The sequence below is a fragment of the Anarrhichthys ocellatus genome, unplaced genomic scaffold, assembly GCF_004355925.1.
Source record: "Anarrhichthys ocellatus isolate YVR2014 unplaced genomic scaffold, GSC_Weel_1.0 scaffold20, whole genome shotgun sequence".
Classification (NCBI taxonomy): domain Eukaryota; kingdom Metazoa; phylum Chordata; class Actinopteri; order Perciformes; family Anarhichadidae; genus Anarrhichthys; species Anarrhichthys ocellatus.
In genome coordinates this window covers 3,255,976-3,271,964 of record NW_022280050.1, presented here as the reverse complement: position 1 = coordinate 3,271,964, position 15,989 = coordinate 3,255,976, and the positions used below count along the sequence as shown (strand labels likewise).

General features: G+C 40.2%; 1 protein-coding gene across 1 annotated transcript in view; it reads right to left on the bottom strand.

Moving 5' to 3' along the window:
- Positions 1-283: 283 nt before the first annotated feature.
- The window catches only part of cps1 (carbamoyl-phosphate synthase 1, mitochondrial), a 43,264-nt gene continuing 27,558 nt past the window's right edge, over positions 284-15,989 (bottom strand). Inside the window, exons 29-38 of the mRNA XM_031858738.1 lie at positions 15,009-15,086; positions 12,832-12,939; positions 12,493-12,582; positions 11,993-12,163; positions 6,018-6,092; positions 5,793-5,891; positions 3,376-3,435; positions 3,136-3,248; positions 1,415-1,544; positions 284-1,100 (exon numbers count right to left, since the gene is read on the bottom strand). Coding sequence (XP_031714598.1) covers positions 987-1,100; positions 1,415-1,544; positions 3,136-3,248; positions 3,376-3,435; positions 5,793-5,891; positions 6,018-6,092; positions 11,993-12,163; positions 12,493-12,582; positions 12,832-12,939; positions 15,009-15,086 — 1,038 coding nt within the window. The 3' untranslated portion in view covers positions 284-986. The remainder of the gene's footprint in view (positions 1,101-1,414; positions 1,545-3,135; positions 3,249-3,375; positions 3,436-5,792; positions 5,892-6,017; positions 6,093-11,992; positions 12,164-12,492; positions 12,583-12,831; positions 12,940-15,008; positions 15,087-15,989) is intronic.

Genomic DNA, 15,989 nt, shown 5'->3' with positions numbered 1-15,989 from the left:
GTGAAAACAAAGGAATTGTGCTTGCAGTTTAGCAATCTGGAGTTTTGGGCTGCGTCTAAACGTCCATGCTTACATGCTATTTTTCAGAATTGTGTGCCTATAGTATTTCCATAGAGTCTATACAATAGAGAAAAAATGTAAAGCAGTATTTTTTCCGGGTATGTCGCCACAGGAACAAAGTTTGTAATACTGCAAATATATAAATTCTATTATCAGTGTGCCACCATTGGGTTACCTTCTTTGGCGATGGTGAATAAGGACACAGGCAGAGGTCATGTGAGATAAGACTTCATTGTGTTTCATAGATCGTTATACAAAACAACCTTTATTACAGCTACCTTTATGGTTCTTTAAAAGTCGTGCAAACAGGACATAATACATTTCCAATATCACTTTAACAACTAAATATTTGAATGATACCAAAAAAGCTAAACAGAATCTGCCCAAAGCATTTGTATGAAGATGAGCCCAGGGAGAGCAGAGTAGTGGGAAACATGTCATTGCGTCACATTAACTGATAAAAGTACTGATCACATATTACAGCAGAAAAGCAACAACAACAAAAAAAAATAAAAATCACCCTCCCTGGTATAACAAGTCACCTTTTATATTAAGTTGTAATTATTTATTCATAATGGTAAATTCTTCAACACTTTGTGGCTCACTTATAAGCTGTTATTTACTGTCCGGTTGTGAAACTTTTGCTTGGTCCATGTTCATCCTCCTCCAGCATGACATTTGTTTTGTCTTTTTGTTGTTTGGGAGGTTTCCTGAAAGGGTCCGTCTGACCTCGGACCTAAGATTTATAATTCCAGATTTTTAGTTTGGCTAACTCCTGAGAGACAACCCCTTCCATTAAAGTAACTCTACTCCCTCTTGACACCATGGGCTAGTAAAACTGAATTTTTGTTAATCGTATTTTGAACATTTGCTCCCAATTTATTCAACAGTTTTACAAAGGAAACAAAAGGGAATAGAAGGAAGCTTTAGCCCTGCTGGTTATCCCCTCTTCGTTGCCTTTCCTTCTGACGGTAGTGGAAGAGGCTGGTAGTGTCGAGATTACCTGCATGGGAGATCGCTTCTGCAAACAGCTTCACCACCTAAGCACACACAAAAACTAGAGTTACCGCCTCGCGGTTGTATGCCGCCGCCAACAAGTCTCAGTTCACATCCACGTCTGTCTGAAAATGTCATCATTTCATCTCATTAGCTATTTGTGTGAAATAGTCAGTTAGAAAATCAATTCTTGAGTTATGGCCAAAAAGTGTTTTGAAAGGTCACAATGACGTTGAACTTTGCCCACTAAAATCTAATTGGTTCATCCTTGAATCCAGATGGATGTCTGGGCCAAATCTGAAGACATTTCTCTGAACAGTGAGTTCCCACAGTCACCGGTAGTGTGACATGTACTGACCTGATAATTGGTGATGAGGGGAACACCGTGGTCCACAGCCATCCTACGGATGATGAAGTTATCTTTCAGGTGGCGAGAGTTGTTGTTGGGCAAGTTGACCACCAGGTCAATATGACCCTCGCTGACAAGTCTATTAAAAAAAAACAGTGTCAGAGTTGTGATAATACAACTGAATAAACTGTTTCCTGTAATTAAGAGTCATTTGTATTGTTGATCCCATTAAGAATGAAGCCCTATTTCTGCGATTCTTTGCAGCCTTTAGCCACTTTCAGCCCAATGATTTGGTTCTGCAGTACATAGGTGTGCACAAATGACTCTCACCGAGCACAAAGTGACAACGCGCTAAGGACAACTAGAACCCGATGAGGAAATTCATCTACACGTAGAGCAAGTCAAAGTGACCCGGCTAATTCCCTGGGTCTTACTCGGTCACTTTGTGGACCCAACCGGATGGTTGGGATGCCCTTACTGGTCTGTTTCGGCTGGACGTGAACGACGATCCTTTGCTAATATGTTTTCTGCATGGAATTGTGTGAAGAATATAAAGCCTCTGCTTCTCAGAGTTTGCCTGCTCCCTAGTGGTGACAATGAACGTGCCAAATAAAGCTACATATGACTCTTTTGTAAACTCGTTGGGATACACACACATGACTGTCATTTAAATTAAAGAGTCCAATACCTAAAAAAAAAAAGCTTTTTAATGGAATAAAAAACTAAGTTTAGTTTATTTGAGGTTCCCTTGTTTATAAGATGTTTTTAAAAGGGAGTTGACAAAATCATGTAAAACTTTAGATTTTAAATTGACTAACTTTAAATTATTAGCCCTTTTTGTAGCAGTGTTTGAATTTATTTTGTTTACCTCTTACGTATATACCTTACTCTCTCTTACACTCACACACAAGCGGCTGAGTTGCCTTTTTCATTTGAAGGCCTTTGACAGACAGCATTGAGTTAGTATTCGATTTCTAAAAGAAAATATGGACATACAACAGCCACAACAAAGGTCATGTTCTTCTCTATAAAGAGCTGGCCTCTATGCCACCTAGCACAGCTGATGCCTCCCAGCCAGCCTTGTGTGTGTGTGTGTGTGTGTTTATGTGTTTGCTGTTTCGGTCTAGGCCTATTACATTCCCTTTACATCCTCCTCTTCACCAGCTCATTTCCAAACAAACCAGTCCAGATGGCTTCAGTGCAGCATGATCATGACTTGTTTTTGGAATCATTAGCTGAAAATTGCAGTCAGTCAGCCTGCTACAATCAATCTATACCGTTCGAAAAAGATTGTACTTTTCACAACTGGATGAAATGCATATTTTTGCTTTTTTTGTTGATTGCAATGAAAACCCAAATGCTTCAGCTGCTTTTTTTAATTTTCACAATCGTGACTTGACATTGCTCATCGTCATCTTTCCTATTCTGGCTTATGCAGTAACTCTGGACTTCTAAGTCTGCTACATCGTCTTTGATTTTGTCAGCATATTACAGAGCTAATGAGGGGGCTATGCCCAGATATTAAGGCAGTATCTGATTAGACATCCGATTAGTTATCCGGATTTTGAATCTATCTGAATTTATGTATTACATAAGCACCACCTCAGGAAGCCATAAGCAAGTCTTAGCCTCGGCGTTTTGACTCAGAGTTTCACTTTAGCCGTCTTTGTTTTCAATGTGTCAAAAGAAGTAAAACATCAATGAAGTGTTCAAAATGAATATTTCCCAACCTCTTAATACTGGGCAAACTTGAATCTCCTCCTTTATCAGATGGCCAAGCAACGGGAGTAGCAGGCACATCATTGGCACACAGCCAGGCAGAAGTGGCTTCAGTAGCAAAGAGCTAGAGGACAGAAACAACATATCCAGAATGTCAAACAATATTGAGGGGGCAGAAGGCTCCATCAACCAGTGTTGAAAATCAAGGGAGTAAATATGATTTTGAGGCGTTCAAGCTTTCAATAACTCACCTTGAATCCTTCCTCTTTCAGCTGGTGGGCTGTAGCCAGGAAGTTGGGTCGGAAGGAATGCTGAAAGGGAGGGACATTTGAATACTGAGAACAGAAATGTTTTCACTTTGATTTTTCTATTCTTGTAAAATGGTTTCACAGCAATTGTAGAAGAAAAGGTCCATCACCTAAAGTTCCTCTAGTCGTTGGTGCAATGGTCAGACCTCTTCACTTGTAGCATGATGTTTTATGATGCATCATGTGGTGCACTGGAGTTTGACAGTTACATTAAGTTTGCTTTTCAAATTAGTTTTTTTTTATGATTTAATTTTATAATTTAATTTAGTAAAAACATAGATTAGTACGTAGATTGTGACAAATATAATATATTTTTTGCTAAACAAAAAACACAGGATTTAAAGGAAGAATTTAAAAACTCATGTTGTAATGCATTTATGTTAATCATCAGCTTCAAATGACCCACTTAATGGATTCCACCAAAAGTGCTGAAAACTTCTTTGTGAGTTTTTGCTGCTAATGTGCAACTGAATATGCTCAAACTGGGTGCCCTTCAGCTTAGTAAACAATATGCTTGCTAAAATTACTGCTGCCTCACCAAAACCATTGTGATATGGTTTGACATTTTTTAGTTTATTCTGCAGACTACCTTATATGACATAAAGGTTTCTAATTTGGTTTGCAATTTTGACACACAGCTTCTATTGGTACAAACAGGGTATGGTTAATTAAAAAGACGGAGGCAGAGAGAGAGAGCAATGCAGATTCGTTCAACAGGACTATTTTTCCAGGTTGGTGTGTGTAAACTTTACAGAGAAGCAGCAGTTTTATCACATTCACTCCCTGTAATAGCACATTGCCAGTCATTTCCTATTTGTCTTTTCTGACTCAAAGCAAGCAATGTGTGTTACAATAACAACTGCATTAACAGATTATTTTGGGCCGGCTGGGGTGTAACAGGGCAGCTAAAACATGTCAAAACACAACTGAATTATTTCAGCTTTTTAAGTTATGATAACTTGTTATAAACCATTTGCATTTTTACAACAGTAGCATTCATTTGGAGTCTGGCAAGTCCACTATTCAGGCTCCGTTTAGCTCCGTTTTGCTCTCCACAATCTCCTCCGAGCAGCAAAATGCTCCACCATGGTCCGCAGCAAGTTGCTAATTGGGTCCGTCTGCAGTTTGGTGCTGTGCAGGCAGCATTCAGTGGGTTTTTAGAGGTTTTTGTATTTTTGAAGAGCTGCCTGTTGCTGCTGGAAACAAGGTTGAAGAGAGCGGTAGGGCTAAACCAAACAATTAGCTGACAGACTCAAAAAAAGGAGCTGTGGAGCTGAGAGGGACTGCAGAGTCAGGCAGTAATACTCTGTGAGTTAGTCACTATGTGTGCCCTCTTTTACATCACACACACATTGGTGGCAGCTAAACCATTGTAAATATAAAACATATTGAGCTGCTGTATGTCCCCATACAAATACAACATTTCAAAACCACCCTCAAGCTACAGGCCACAGTCTTTTTCACCACATTGCTGACCAAAATGTATCAAATCCTCCTACAAGAAACCCAGAACTATTGGAGGTAAATCACATCCGTGTTGCTGTGTGTTCTGGATCTGTTAGCCTAAAGTGTTGCTGCTGCTGCTGTGTTTGCTTCCCTGTTACGGTGCCTACAGTATGTGACCACAGGTGCCTGCCTTCAAGTGCTCCTGTTCCCCAAGAGCACCAATTATACAGCAAGTATTGTGAGTGCTTTGTTAGTTAACGCTGCATCAGTCAAACTCGCAGTTTGGCAACCCAGAATGGCTGCAGGACTAAATTACCAAAACCCATGTAACGTGGTGTCATTAAAAAGCTCAGGCTTACATTTTGGGGTTTTTCTGCAGCTGTGGATTGAGAGATGTTTTTTTCCCTGAAAGTTTATCAATGGTTATTCAAGACTTTTGACACTTGGTTAACGAAATAAACATTTTTGTTTGAGTTTTGTACATTTTTACAAAATGTTTCTTTTCATTGTGGGGGATTATACAATGATGATTAGTGTTTGTTTGGATACTAATTGTGTTTTATGTTTGGGTAGTTCCTCTAATTAATTTGGAGACAACAGCATCAGGTCTACTTATCTTATCCAATCATCTCCAGTTCTGCTAAGTGATAGGTATTTCACCCTCTCTGGGTCATTCAGTGTCACTTGAGTGTAGTTGTCTTTAAGTCACATGAGCTGTAAGCATTGCATGGATCGAGGTGCGATTCAGTGCGAAAGAAACAGTAGTGCCAGACTGGCATTGTAAGAAGCGGATAGCCTAAAGATTTATGCCACCTGTTCAGACGGCACTTTGCATTTGGTGTCTTGTGGGCAGGAGGCCCCAAAAGGAAACACAGACAGGAGGCAAGTGAACTTCCAGATGGCTGTAGTCCTACCTGAATCCCAATCAGGATGCCTTTCTCTGGTAGCTTAAAGCCCGTGGAGAGCATAGCCTTCAGGAAGGCAGAATAAATGTTTGGTCCAAAACAAGCGACCTGCAATAAAACACACATAGACGCACATGAGAGTATCTGTTAACACTGAATCGCCAAACTAGATGGGAGGGGAAGAAATAGACTGCACATCAGACATAATGGGTTGTATGACTCCCAGGGCCTTACTTCTCCAGTGGAGGCCATCTCACAGCGAAGCACAGGGTCTGCATCCCTCAGCCGGGGCCAGGAGAACATGGGTGCCTGGTGAAACAAGGGAAGAGGGGAGCGATCATAATGATTAACAATGAAAACAACGTACTAACAGTGGAGGTATTACAACTAATAAATACTACAAAAGTGGCAATCAATACAGAATAATTTCCCACATAATTGACATCAGTCCATTGGGATTTCATGACACTGCTAGCATCTAGAAGCAAAACAAAGCTTGCATTCCCCTAAAAAGTAGCAGGTGAACCACGCCGGTGGCAGTTGCTTAATAAGCTTATGGCAAATAATATCCGTTTAAAGGCTCATACAAACTACCAAATACTACTAGTTATTTCATTTGCACCATTTCTGCTTCAATATAAATTGTTAAGCAAGAGAGAGGTATGGTAACACAGAGAGTTAAGGAGGTTAGTGCTACAACTGCTGGTGAAGACGGACTTAAAAAGGAAAATCTGATAAGAAAGGAGTCTTCTCAAACTGCAGGCCACCGGTCGCTCTAACAGCCAGCATGACACCCCGTCTCCACTGTCAACACTGAGAAGAAGGTAGGTGGCCTGAGTGATGGAGCAACAGCAGGGTGAGTCAGAAGATGAGAGGGTGTGGAGGAAAAGAGAAAAAAGGAAAGAAGATAGAGACGACAGGAGACGAAGAGAAGACAGTGAGGAGAGGGAAAAACATAAAAAGGGAGAAAGAATACAATTACTTGAGAGAAGAAGAGATGGAATTAAAGGAGGGAACAAAATGAACGAATGTTAAGACAGGATAAATAAACTTAACAATTAAAGGAACATGAAAAAATTGAAATTGGGGAAGAGAATAGAATGAAAAGGGGGAAATTAAGATACATTTTATATTTTAAAAGAGGGGATGGGGAGAAGAGAACGATTGAAAGGAAAGTGTTGGAACAAGAGCAGAAGACCGTAGTTTCTCATAATTTTATTACAGACAAATTAAGAATAGTGGGGTGCCATGTGGAAAGACATTCTTATTCCCCCATTTAAAAGTCGACAAACCACATTACCTTGAAGAGAGAGAGAGAGAAAGAGAGATGGTGTGGCGTTGTGTGACTCATGTATATGCGCGCACACACACACACACACACACACACACACACACACGTAGAGGCAAGGGCCACTAGGGGGGGATTCATCCTTGAAAGGGGCTTTCTAATCAGCTGAATGTAATGTTAGCATACTAATGTAAGAAGGGACGAGTAGAATACAGACAGGGAACCAGCATCGCTTATCATGGCTTTGTTCAAAGAGTCAGAGAAAGACAGAAAAATATGCATAGATAAAAAAAAAACAGAATGTTACCAAGAAAGAAAATGGAATAGAGGGAGAGACACGCACAGAGAGAGAGAGAGAGAGAGGGGGGGTATAGCAGTGAGAGGGAACTTTTAATAGTGCAATAAAAGAGACAAGAAACTACAATAAAAAGGAGGAGAAATTGTGAAATACAGGACATGAGTCACACAAAGACATGTGGCTGTGGGTCTTTGTGTAAATCCAGAATATTGGATTTGTACATAATTCCAATAAAAAGGGGGTTCCCCATTTTACACAACCAAACCAACATGTTGAACCAAATCTGCAACAAACACTTAAAACTATGAAGCAGGAAGTGGAAAATGTAAACAAGAGCGGTTAGAAAAATGGCATCACCTAACACGGGTGGAGATTGCACTGGTCTTAAAATGAGAAACCTTGGCCTTTATGAACAGAATTATAAAAACCTCCGGGGTCTCAGTTATTATGGTTTGTCGTCCAATTGCAATGATATGTCTCCGGGAGAGAATGTATGCGACTGTCACACAATAACCGAGGCTCTGTAACCACAACATCCAACTAACGCACAGACGCACTACTTCCCCCATCCCTCACCGACCGCCCACTCCTGAGAGACAGTAGAATTGTGAAGCTCCACAACATGAACAATATTATCTTGGCATACCAGCTGAGCTCCAGTGGAGAAGGAAATGAATAAAGTAAGACATTTGCACATAACATTGCTGCACACTATGGGCCTTGTTAGAGGGAAAAGTGGCACTTGTGTAAATGTCTTTATCTTCGCAGCTGAGTGGAAATTAACTACATTAGCTACATTTGTACATACAGATTTTGTTATGAGAATTCCCACATTTTTTTTGCTGATGATGGAGGTTTTGATTGTACTACCAGGGGTTGGTATACATCTTCCATAGGTCATTAATAAGACATTACTGTGAAGTATATACACTAGATAGCCAATGCTAGGTGTTTGCTGCTCAGGAACGCCAAAATCAACACAAAATGAAAACCACATAAAGTGAAGGAGCGACTTTACTTAACATCCTCCTGTACAGTAGCTGGCTGAAAGTCTGAAAAAGTGTTAAAAAAGGAAAAAGCTTTAACTAATACTTCAAAAAGTTCAAAAGATGTCAAATTGAGTTATTTCGTCAAAGGACTCCTATTATTCTCTATGAAGAAGAGCAGCGTTAATGCAAATCTCTAAAACAATATTAAGAGGTTGCTACCAAAAGTCAAAACATTTTTCAATACATCATACAATTATTTGGGCAGTAAATTGCACGCTGGGAAAACTATGTGAGATATGATAATAGTGCACACTGATCAGCAAGCATTCTAATAAGTATTGCTTGTATCTGACACGGTGGAGACATACATTAACCATTACAGTAAGTCAATCAACACCTTCACTAGCAGATGTGTTTCTATGTCAACATCCTTTTGTTCAAGTTAATTAACTTGACCTCCTTACATTGAACCTTTTACAGAAATGTAAGTCCAGTTTGATGTTCCCAGCATGCATTTTTCTTGAGTAATTGGGCTCACAAGAATGCGTCTATCTCAGAAGTCACTATAATGTCCTGTATGCCGTGGTCAGGGGGACCAAACGTGCAACAGCCGGAAGTTATTCTTTTTTTTCAGCCAGTAAGTGTGCACCAGGGACAGACACCCAACCACCAAATCCACTTCCTCCTCCTCAAATGTTTTCACGCTCCTCTTCTTCCCACTATAATAAATACCACTGTGTTATTGTTCCTATGAGTTTTTTTGTATATGGTAGAAACAAAATTACACAATGGGGACTTGTTAGGGAAGTGAAAACATGGCCTCAAATGAGGGACTGTCAGAAAGAGAGAAAAAAAAAAGAGACAACAAGAGCAACCGAGTGAGGATGAAAGGAAATGAGACGTATAAATGAAGTTGGTCTCTCTGGATAGCAATGACTAATAGCAACTGTGTGATGTGATGACACAGTGAGGACTGTGTGGATGAAGGCTGAGAGAGTGTATTTTGATGGCACACACTTCAGGCTACTAAGGCTGGATGTAGTTTCAGACATCACAGTGTGTTTTTAGTGGGGGCTTGATGTCGAGGCAGCAATAATGTGTTAAACAGGTAGAAAGAAACCACCACCACTTCAATAAAAAAATAGTCATGTATTGTGTATTGTGGCAGTGTTTCAAGCACGGCCCATATTAGTCAGGGGGTATGAAGTCTGTATCATAGACTCCAAGTAAACTCCAGAAGTCTTTTAAGCCTGGCGCCTGGAGTATTCAGAGCTCTGATTAATATTCCTCACCACTGTGCAGACTAGAAATTGAAAAACTTTAGGTGGTGGGGAAGAGAGGGGGATTATACCTGCGTGATTGGCTCCGAACTACAGCCATTGTTACAGCAGCTCTGTTGTAATTAGAGGGAGAAATTACTTTGGAAAAAATAGCTTTGGAACAGCTGGCGACACGTAAACTCTCTCGTACCCAATCTAAGAAGTAAGCCTCCAAGCTGCTATGAGAAAGCACCTACTACTCCCCTCCCCCCCTCCTCCCCCCATCCAATCATGCCTAGGTGGAGGGATGGAGCAGTAATTGCCATCTTTGTTATGTGATCCAATAGAAGCTTTACTCGTGAAACCTGCAGCATCTATTAAGATATCATACATGTAGTACTCTTTACAAAGAAGCTAATTGTCCGATCATTACTAATACATTAGGCTGTCAGAAGTTCAGAGACATGGCTATAGGGACTTCAAAACGTTTTAAAGTCACTTTTACATAAGTAGATTTTTTTATTACTATATTTTGATTTGAAAGCATGATCCAGTGATTTCACTTCAAATATTGTAACGCTTTCCCTAAAAAACCCTGTCCTCATGCTCAAATAGGCTCTGCTTGCATTTGGATTTTTGCTTAAACTGTATGTTTGCACTCAGATTTCTACTCTGTGGTCGGATATTTCCTCTGCTTTAGGATTCTTGTTGTGCAATAACCCTTACAAAATTCCCCAACTAATAGAAGGCCAGGTGTAGTGTTGACCAATGGAATGATCCCTGCCTCGTGGTGTTCACTTTACTTCTCAGAGCGACCCTGATGAGCGGTTCCTCTTAAACCTGGCCCTCCAAGGCTTTATTATGTACTTTCCTTGCTTTCTTTATAATTTTTGAAATGAAATCACAATATACCAGCAACAGCCTGTACTTTTTCCTTTAACTGTATAATAATGATGCCGCTGCTATTACTGGAACCAACTTTGCATTTAGCCATACGCTGACAAGGACGCCATGAATTGACCACGTCAGCCTGCTTGTGGACAGCTGCACACAGAGACTGAGTCATTAGCTTTCTAATGCTAGTTAAAACAGTCTGCCCCGTCTGTTTAATACATTCACGGTCTGTCCATATTAAGGCATCTACCTCACTGCTATAATTTAGTCGTGTAGATCCCCTCCACTCTTGAACTGAATATACTCTTGCGATTCTTACTGGCATATGTGGCGAGTACCTGTGCCACGAACTGTAACCTGCTCCACTGACCAGCAGTGCTCATTCGCCCTCTAGTATTATAGTAACAGAAAAAAGTACGGGCGACGTGTTGTTAAAAAGTAATGCTAAACGGTGCTCTGGCACCATTTGGTGTTACTTTTTACGTCTCCTTGGGTCCAGAAACAGGCATCAGGCAGCACAGGATCACGTTTGAAAGGATTTTATCATTCATTACCTTGGACCTTACTTGTACACTGTGTGGCTGGGACACAATATATAGGCATTTTACCAATCGAAGCATTTTATAGACTAGAACGGCTAAAAAGAAAACGCATGTGCTTGAAGGCACATTCATTTATTTAAGAAGTTAAGAATCTTTATGTTTGGTGAAATGCTGCCAACAAACTTGAGTGCGGTTCAGAAAAGCAACAAACGGTTGACCGAAAAATGTCAGCCAAATGACCCATGTACTTTTTTAAGATAAGATTAACAGATCAGAACAAATACCTTCTTGAAGCCAGAAGCAAATGTTTTAACATACACACATAGAAAAGCTTAGCCTGACAGCCCTCTCTGACATGGTGCAACTTCTACTCTAACTTCTAGTTGAGAAATGTAGCAGAGAAAGTAGTTCCACTTGAGACCAGACTCTTTTCGCAGAAGACTTAATAGTAGGAACACTATTAATAACACTAATAATAATAATAGCTCCATTCTTTTTAAATTAGGCAATACCAAGAACATCAAACTGAAGCAACTAAATGGAATTCATGAATCACTTTATTAAATTACACCTGTACTTTTTGACAGTGAAGACTGAATAAAAGGAAAAATATAATTGAGTTGTGTGTGCAAACCCTACTGTGTCAAAGGGCCCACCATGATTATTATCTCTGGTACTTATGGCTGCATCTAAGCCCTGCTTACACTGGGCAGACCATTGTATAGCATGCTTGTGTTTAAGCCATTAATCAGGAAAGTCCTCACTTACTTACTGTAGAACGCTGTCAACTTCTTTTTCTCAGTTATTATCCATACATCCATCCATTCACGCTCTGTGCTCCATAAAAAGTCAACATTAAAATGAAACAAATAACGATTGAAGAAAGCCAGTCACTCAGTTTCCAAGCTCACAGCAGTTATTTTCAGTTTCCTCTCTCACCTTGATGCCAACGTAGTCTACAGGTATGATGGGGTTCTCCAGAGAGGGCAGGCTGGCCTCATCCAAAGGCTCTCCCACCATCACTCTGGTCGCCACATTGATGAAGTCCACACCGATTGTTTTTGATACAAAAGGGAAGGAGCGCGACGCTCGCAGATTACACTCTATCACCTAAATGGGTACGCAACAGTCATTTCAAAAAAAGCAAAGAGATACTTATTTTTACAGAGTAATAAAGCTAATCAAAAAATAAACACATATCAGTGCGGATATGTAGATTACAAATGCACCAACATACTGTACGTGCACATTTCCTGTATGTGTGCTGTAGCTGGAACATCAAAACTGAAGGCAACAGCATTGATCATAAAATCCATCAAACTTGGCAAATAACTCTGAACACAAGGGGATTTCAATTTGCGAGTGAATTGCATTTTGCTGCAACCAGCTGTGAAAATGCTGATCTATCATTTAGTCGTAGCCTGTGAAATATTACCTACCATGACATCATTGCCTTTAACCAGAAATTGAGTGTTAAAGGGCCCCGAAATTTCAAATGCCTGCGCAATTTTCCGTGTGGCAATCTTGACCTAAGAGTGATGAAAAATGCATACACAGATACAATATTTATAAGGCCGGCTCAAACAGTTTCATCCCGTAATATCTCTATAGACACAAATGTAGAGCATTTTCTTTTGCATAATGTAAATTTTGGTTTAAATACACACACACACAGCATATGGGTGAAACTGCTGGTTTTCCATGCAATATCAATATCAATTGGGTCATTGTATTATTGGTATGGTTTGAGTGTGAATGCTGAGGATGACTGAACTGACCTTTTCTAGCGCCCCCTGGCTAATAGACTGGGTTGGTAACATTAGGGTGGCATCTCCCGAGTGTACCCCAGCATCTTCAACATGCTCCGTTATGGCATGGGCCAGAACCTGGACACAGACACACAGTGATTGTAACACTCAAAAAGCATTTGCATGCAGATCATAGCTCTAATAAGCATTGGAAATCCCTACTCAAGGCAACCTAACTAACAGCCTCGCTCCATTTCTCTGATGAGAATTTTTCAGGCTTAGAGCCAGATGGCCTCCAGACTTGATGCGTTTATACCTACAGTATGTCACGGTGCAAAATATTATCCTAAAATGCAGTAGCACTCTCAACACATAGTGAGCCAGCTCAAAAAACTATGAGCACTTGGATGAATAGAATAAATTCAGTCATGGCAGATAAAAAAAAAAAAAATCTGTTCAGGACAAAGGGTCTGTATTTTTTTGACGCAGGACTATGTAAGAAACAATGTACGCGGATATGCGGTGTCAAAAGAATGACTTCCAACATTTCACCCACAGGAAAGGAGATTTGTATCACCAAGCAACTCTGTGCGTGTGTCTGTTAATGAGCTGCCGTGTCATTAGCTCATTTAAACTGCTGCTAACCACAGCATTCATTAGCACTCTTCAGATAGAGCCTGTAATTAATAGGCATTATCTCTGACTTTTCCACTCTCACACACACACACACACACACACACACACACACACACACACACACACACACACACACACACACACACACACACACACACGCCAGGAATAATGAGGCCTTTTTGGTATTCAATGAATGGACAGCTTGTTAATGTGATACTGAAGATAAAGAAGGGGCTGTATTCAGGGAAAGTAGAGAGAAAATCTACCATACAACTGGATTGCCCACGTTCCAAATAACACCCTTGAAATGACTCCCACAGCCTAAACAATAGGAAAACAAACAGGCCATTAAGGACAAGTACCTAGGTGGCCCTATCTCCCAAAGCAACCTACAATAATAACAATTATAGTTACATTTGTTTTAAAAAAACATCTTACTCTTAAGGGACTGATCATGTAAAACTTTAATGTACAGGAATCATCAGTCTTTGAGATACACACGTGTGCCTCTTTATACTGAGTAACCTGTGGATTTACATGTCACACGCATGATAGTATGGGCGAAAGAAGTATATGCAGATCCCTTCCAGACATGAGACGTTTCAAAATAGTGTGCTTTACATTAAGCCCAATATGGTTTTCCCACAAAGAAAAACCTATTACCTTGCCTCCTACTCCCCATTGAAAAATCCAGAATCTATTAATATGCAAATATTATTCATTTGAAATGTTTAACTGCTGGCTACAAGATGCCTCCTACTTTACTAAAAAGGGCATAATCAGCGTTTGTGACCTGGAGGTTTCATGTTTCAACACCGCACTTGTGTGAGATAAGTACTGGACCGTGATGATTGGCTGCCGTTCTAGTTGTGATGTCACAAAATAATGCTTGTACATTCACTTTTTAACTGAGATTTAAGTTGAGTGCGGATAAACTTTACCCCAGCCACAGATGAATTTAAATAGAACCTTCTAGTGTCAAACTCTGCGCATACTATATGATACTATACATAATACTTTCTGAATTGTATGATACTACACTGTACTCTAGTGCTTTATTTTGAAATGTACTAATTATTCTGTGGAATAAATTAAGCAGAAGCATATATTCAAAATAAAGGCAACGAAAATTACAAAGCTGTGTTGCATGTCAATCAGATATGAAAACAGTTTGTTGAACAAGAATCATTTCAATCTGCCCTAAACTGATCTAATCTAGAAAATGAGTATCACCACTTCCCTGCATTTTGTCTTTAATGTATTCCACTCTTCCAATCCGATCCGTCTGTGCTGTAATGTCTTTCCACCGAAGATGAATGAGATTATTTCCACTTTATTCATCTACTGGGCTCAATATCTGTCCTACCTCTCCGTTTAAACTGAAAAATAATGGAGGACTGAAAAACGCCATGCTACAGAGATAAATAACAATACTGTAATATACTGTTATGAATGAAAATATGGTCGAACGGGGTGTCAATATTAATAAAAGCCGACTACAGATTGTTCTTTCCCATGGCTGTAACCCAAAAGCTCATGTAACTAGACACAACACGTCAGTAATGTCTCACCTTGCCACCTTTGGCTACAGCATCCACCTCTACCTCCCTGGCACCGCAGATGAACTTGGTGATGACCACCGGATGTTCCTGGAGGAAAGACAGCAGTATGGTTAGTCTATCAATGAATAAAAGGGAAATAACACACTTCTAACAAGGGAAACTCCTACACTGCTCATCTGATTGGACATTAGCATCCTTATATAAAAACCTGGTAGGTCATCAATTTATAGTAATTAATGTGCAAAACAATGTGTCACAATTCAAAGACTTCACTGTGTGAATATGTTGTAATAGTTGAGTGTGACACAATAATATTTCATTATTACTCTATTAAACCACTACCACAAAATTAAAAATCATCTTACCCGTCGTGCTATTTATAAATCTAGATTGTTTGGCGAGTTGCCTAGTTTTGGAAATATCAACCGTAGAGATGCTAGCCTTCTCTCGGATATAATGGGACTAAGTAGCACGGAGCTCGTGCTAAAACACATTTTCACAAATTGTTGTGAGCAGTTTCATATATGAACAATCTAGATTGATAAAAAGCACTACGGGTAAGAGGAAAAATATGTATTTTTTGGATTTTGGGGTGAGCTGTCCCTTTAACCGGCTTGTGTTGGTGCTTTGAAGGTGTGATATGGGCATGTGTGGGCATGCCTCTAGTCCCAGGCAGGGGGCCATTGGAGGGGCCAGGTGCCCCATAGCCACCTGAGGGTTCAGTGAAGTAGAGATGCACACACTATACTAGCCAACAGCCACGACAGCTGGTAGCATCAGTTAATTGAAAGCTCAGGGAGAATCCAACACGAGAAAGAGAGTGCGTGTGTGTGAGAGAGATAGAGTGTGATCGCTTCTCAGCTAATGCAATACAAGTCAAGACGTCAAAAGGTCTCCCTCCCACGTACGTACACGTATGGTCTCCCTCCCACGTACGTACGCGCACACACACACACACACACACACACACACACACACACACACACACAC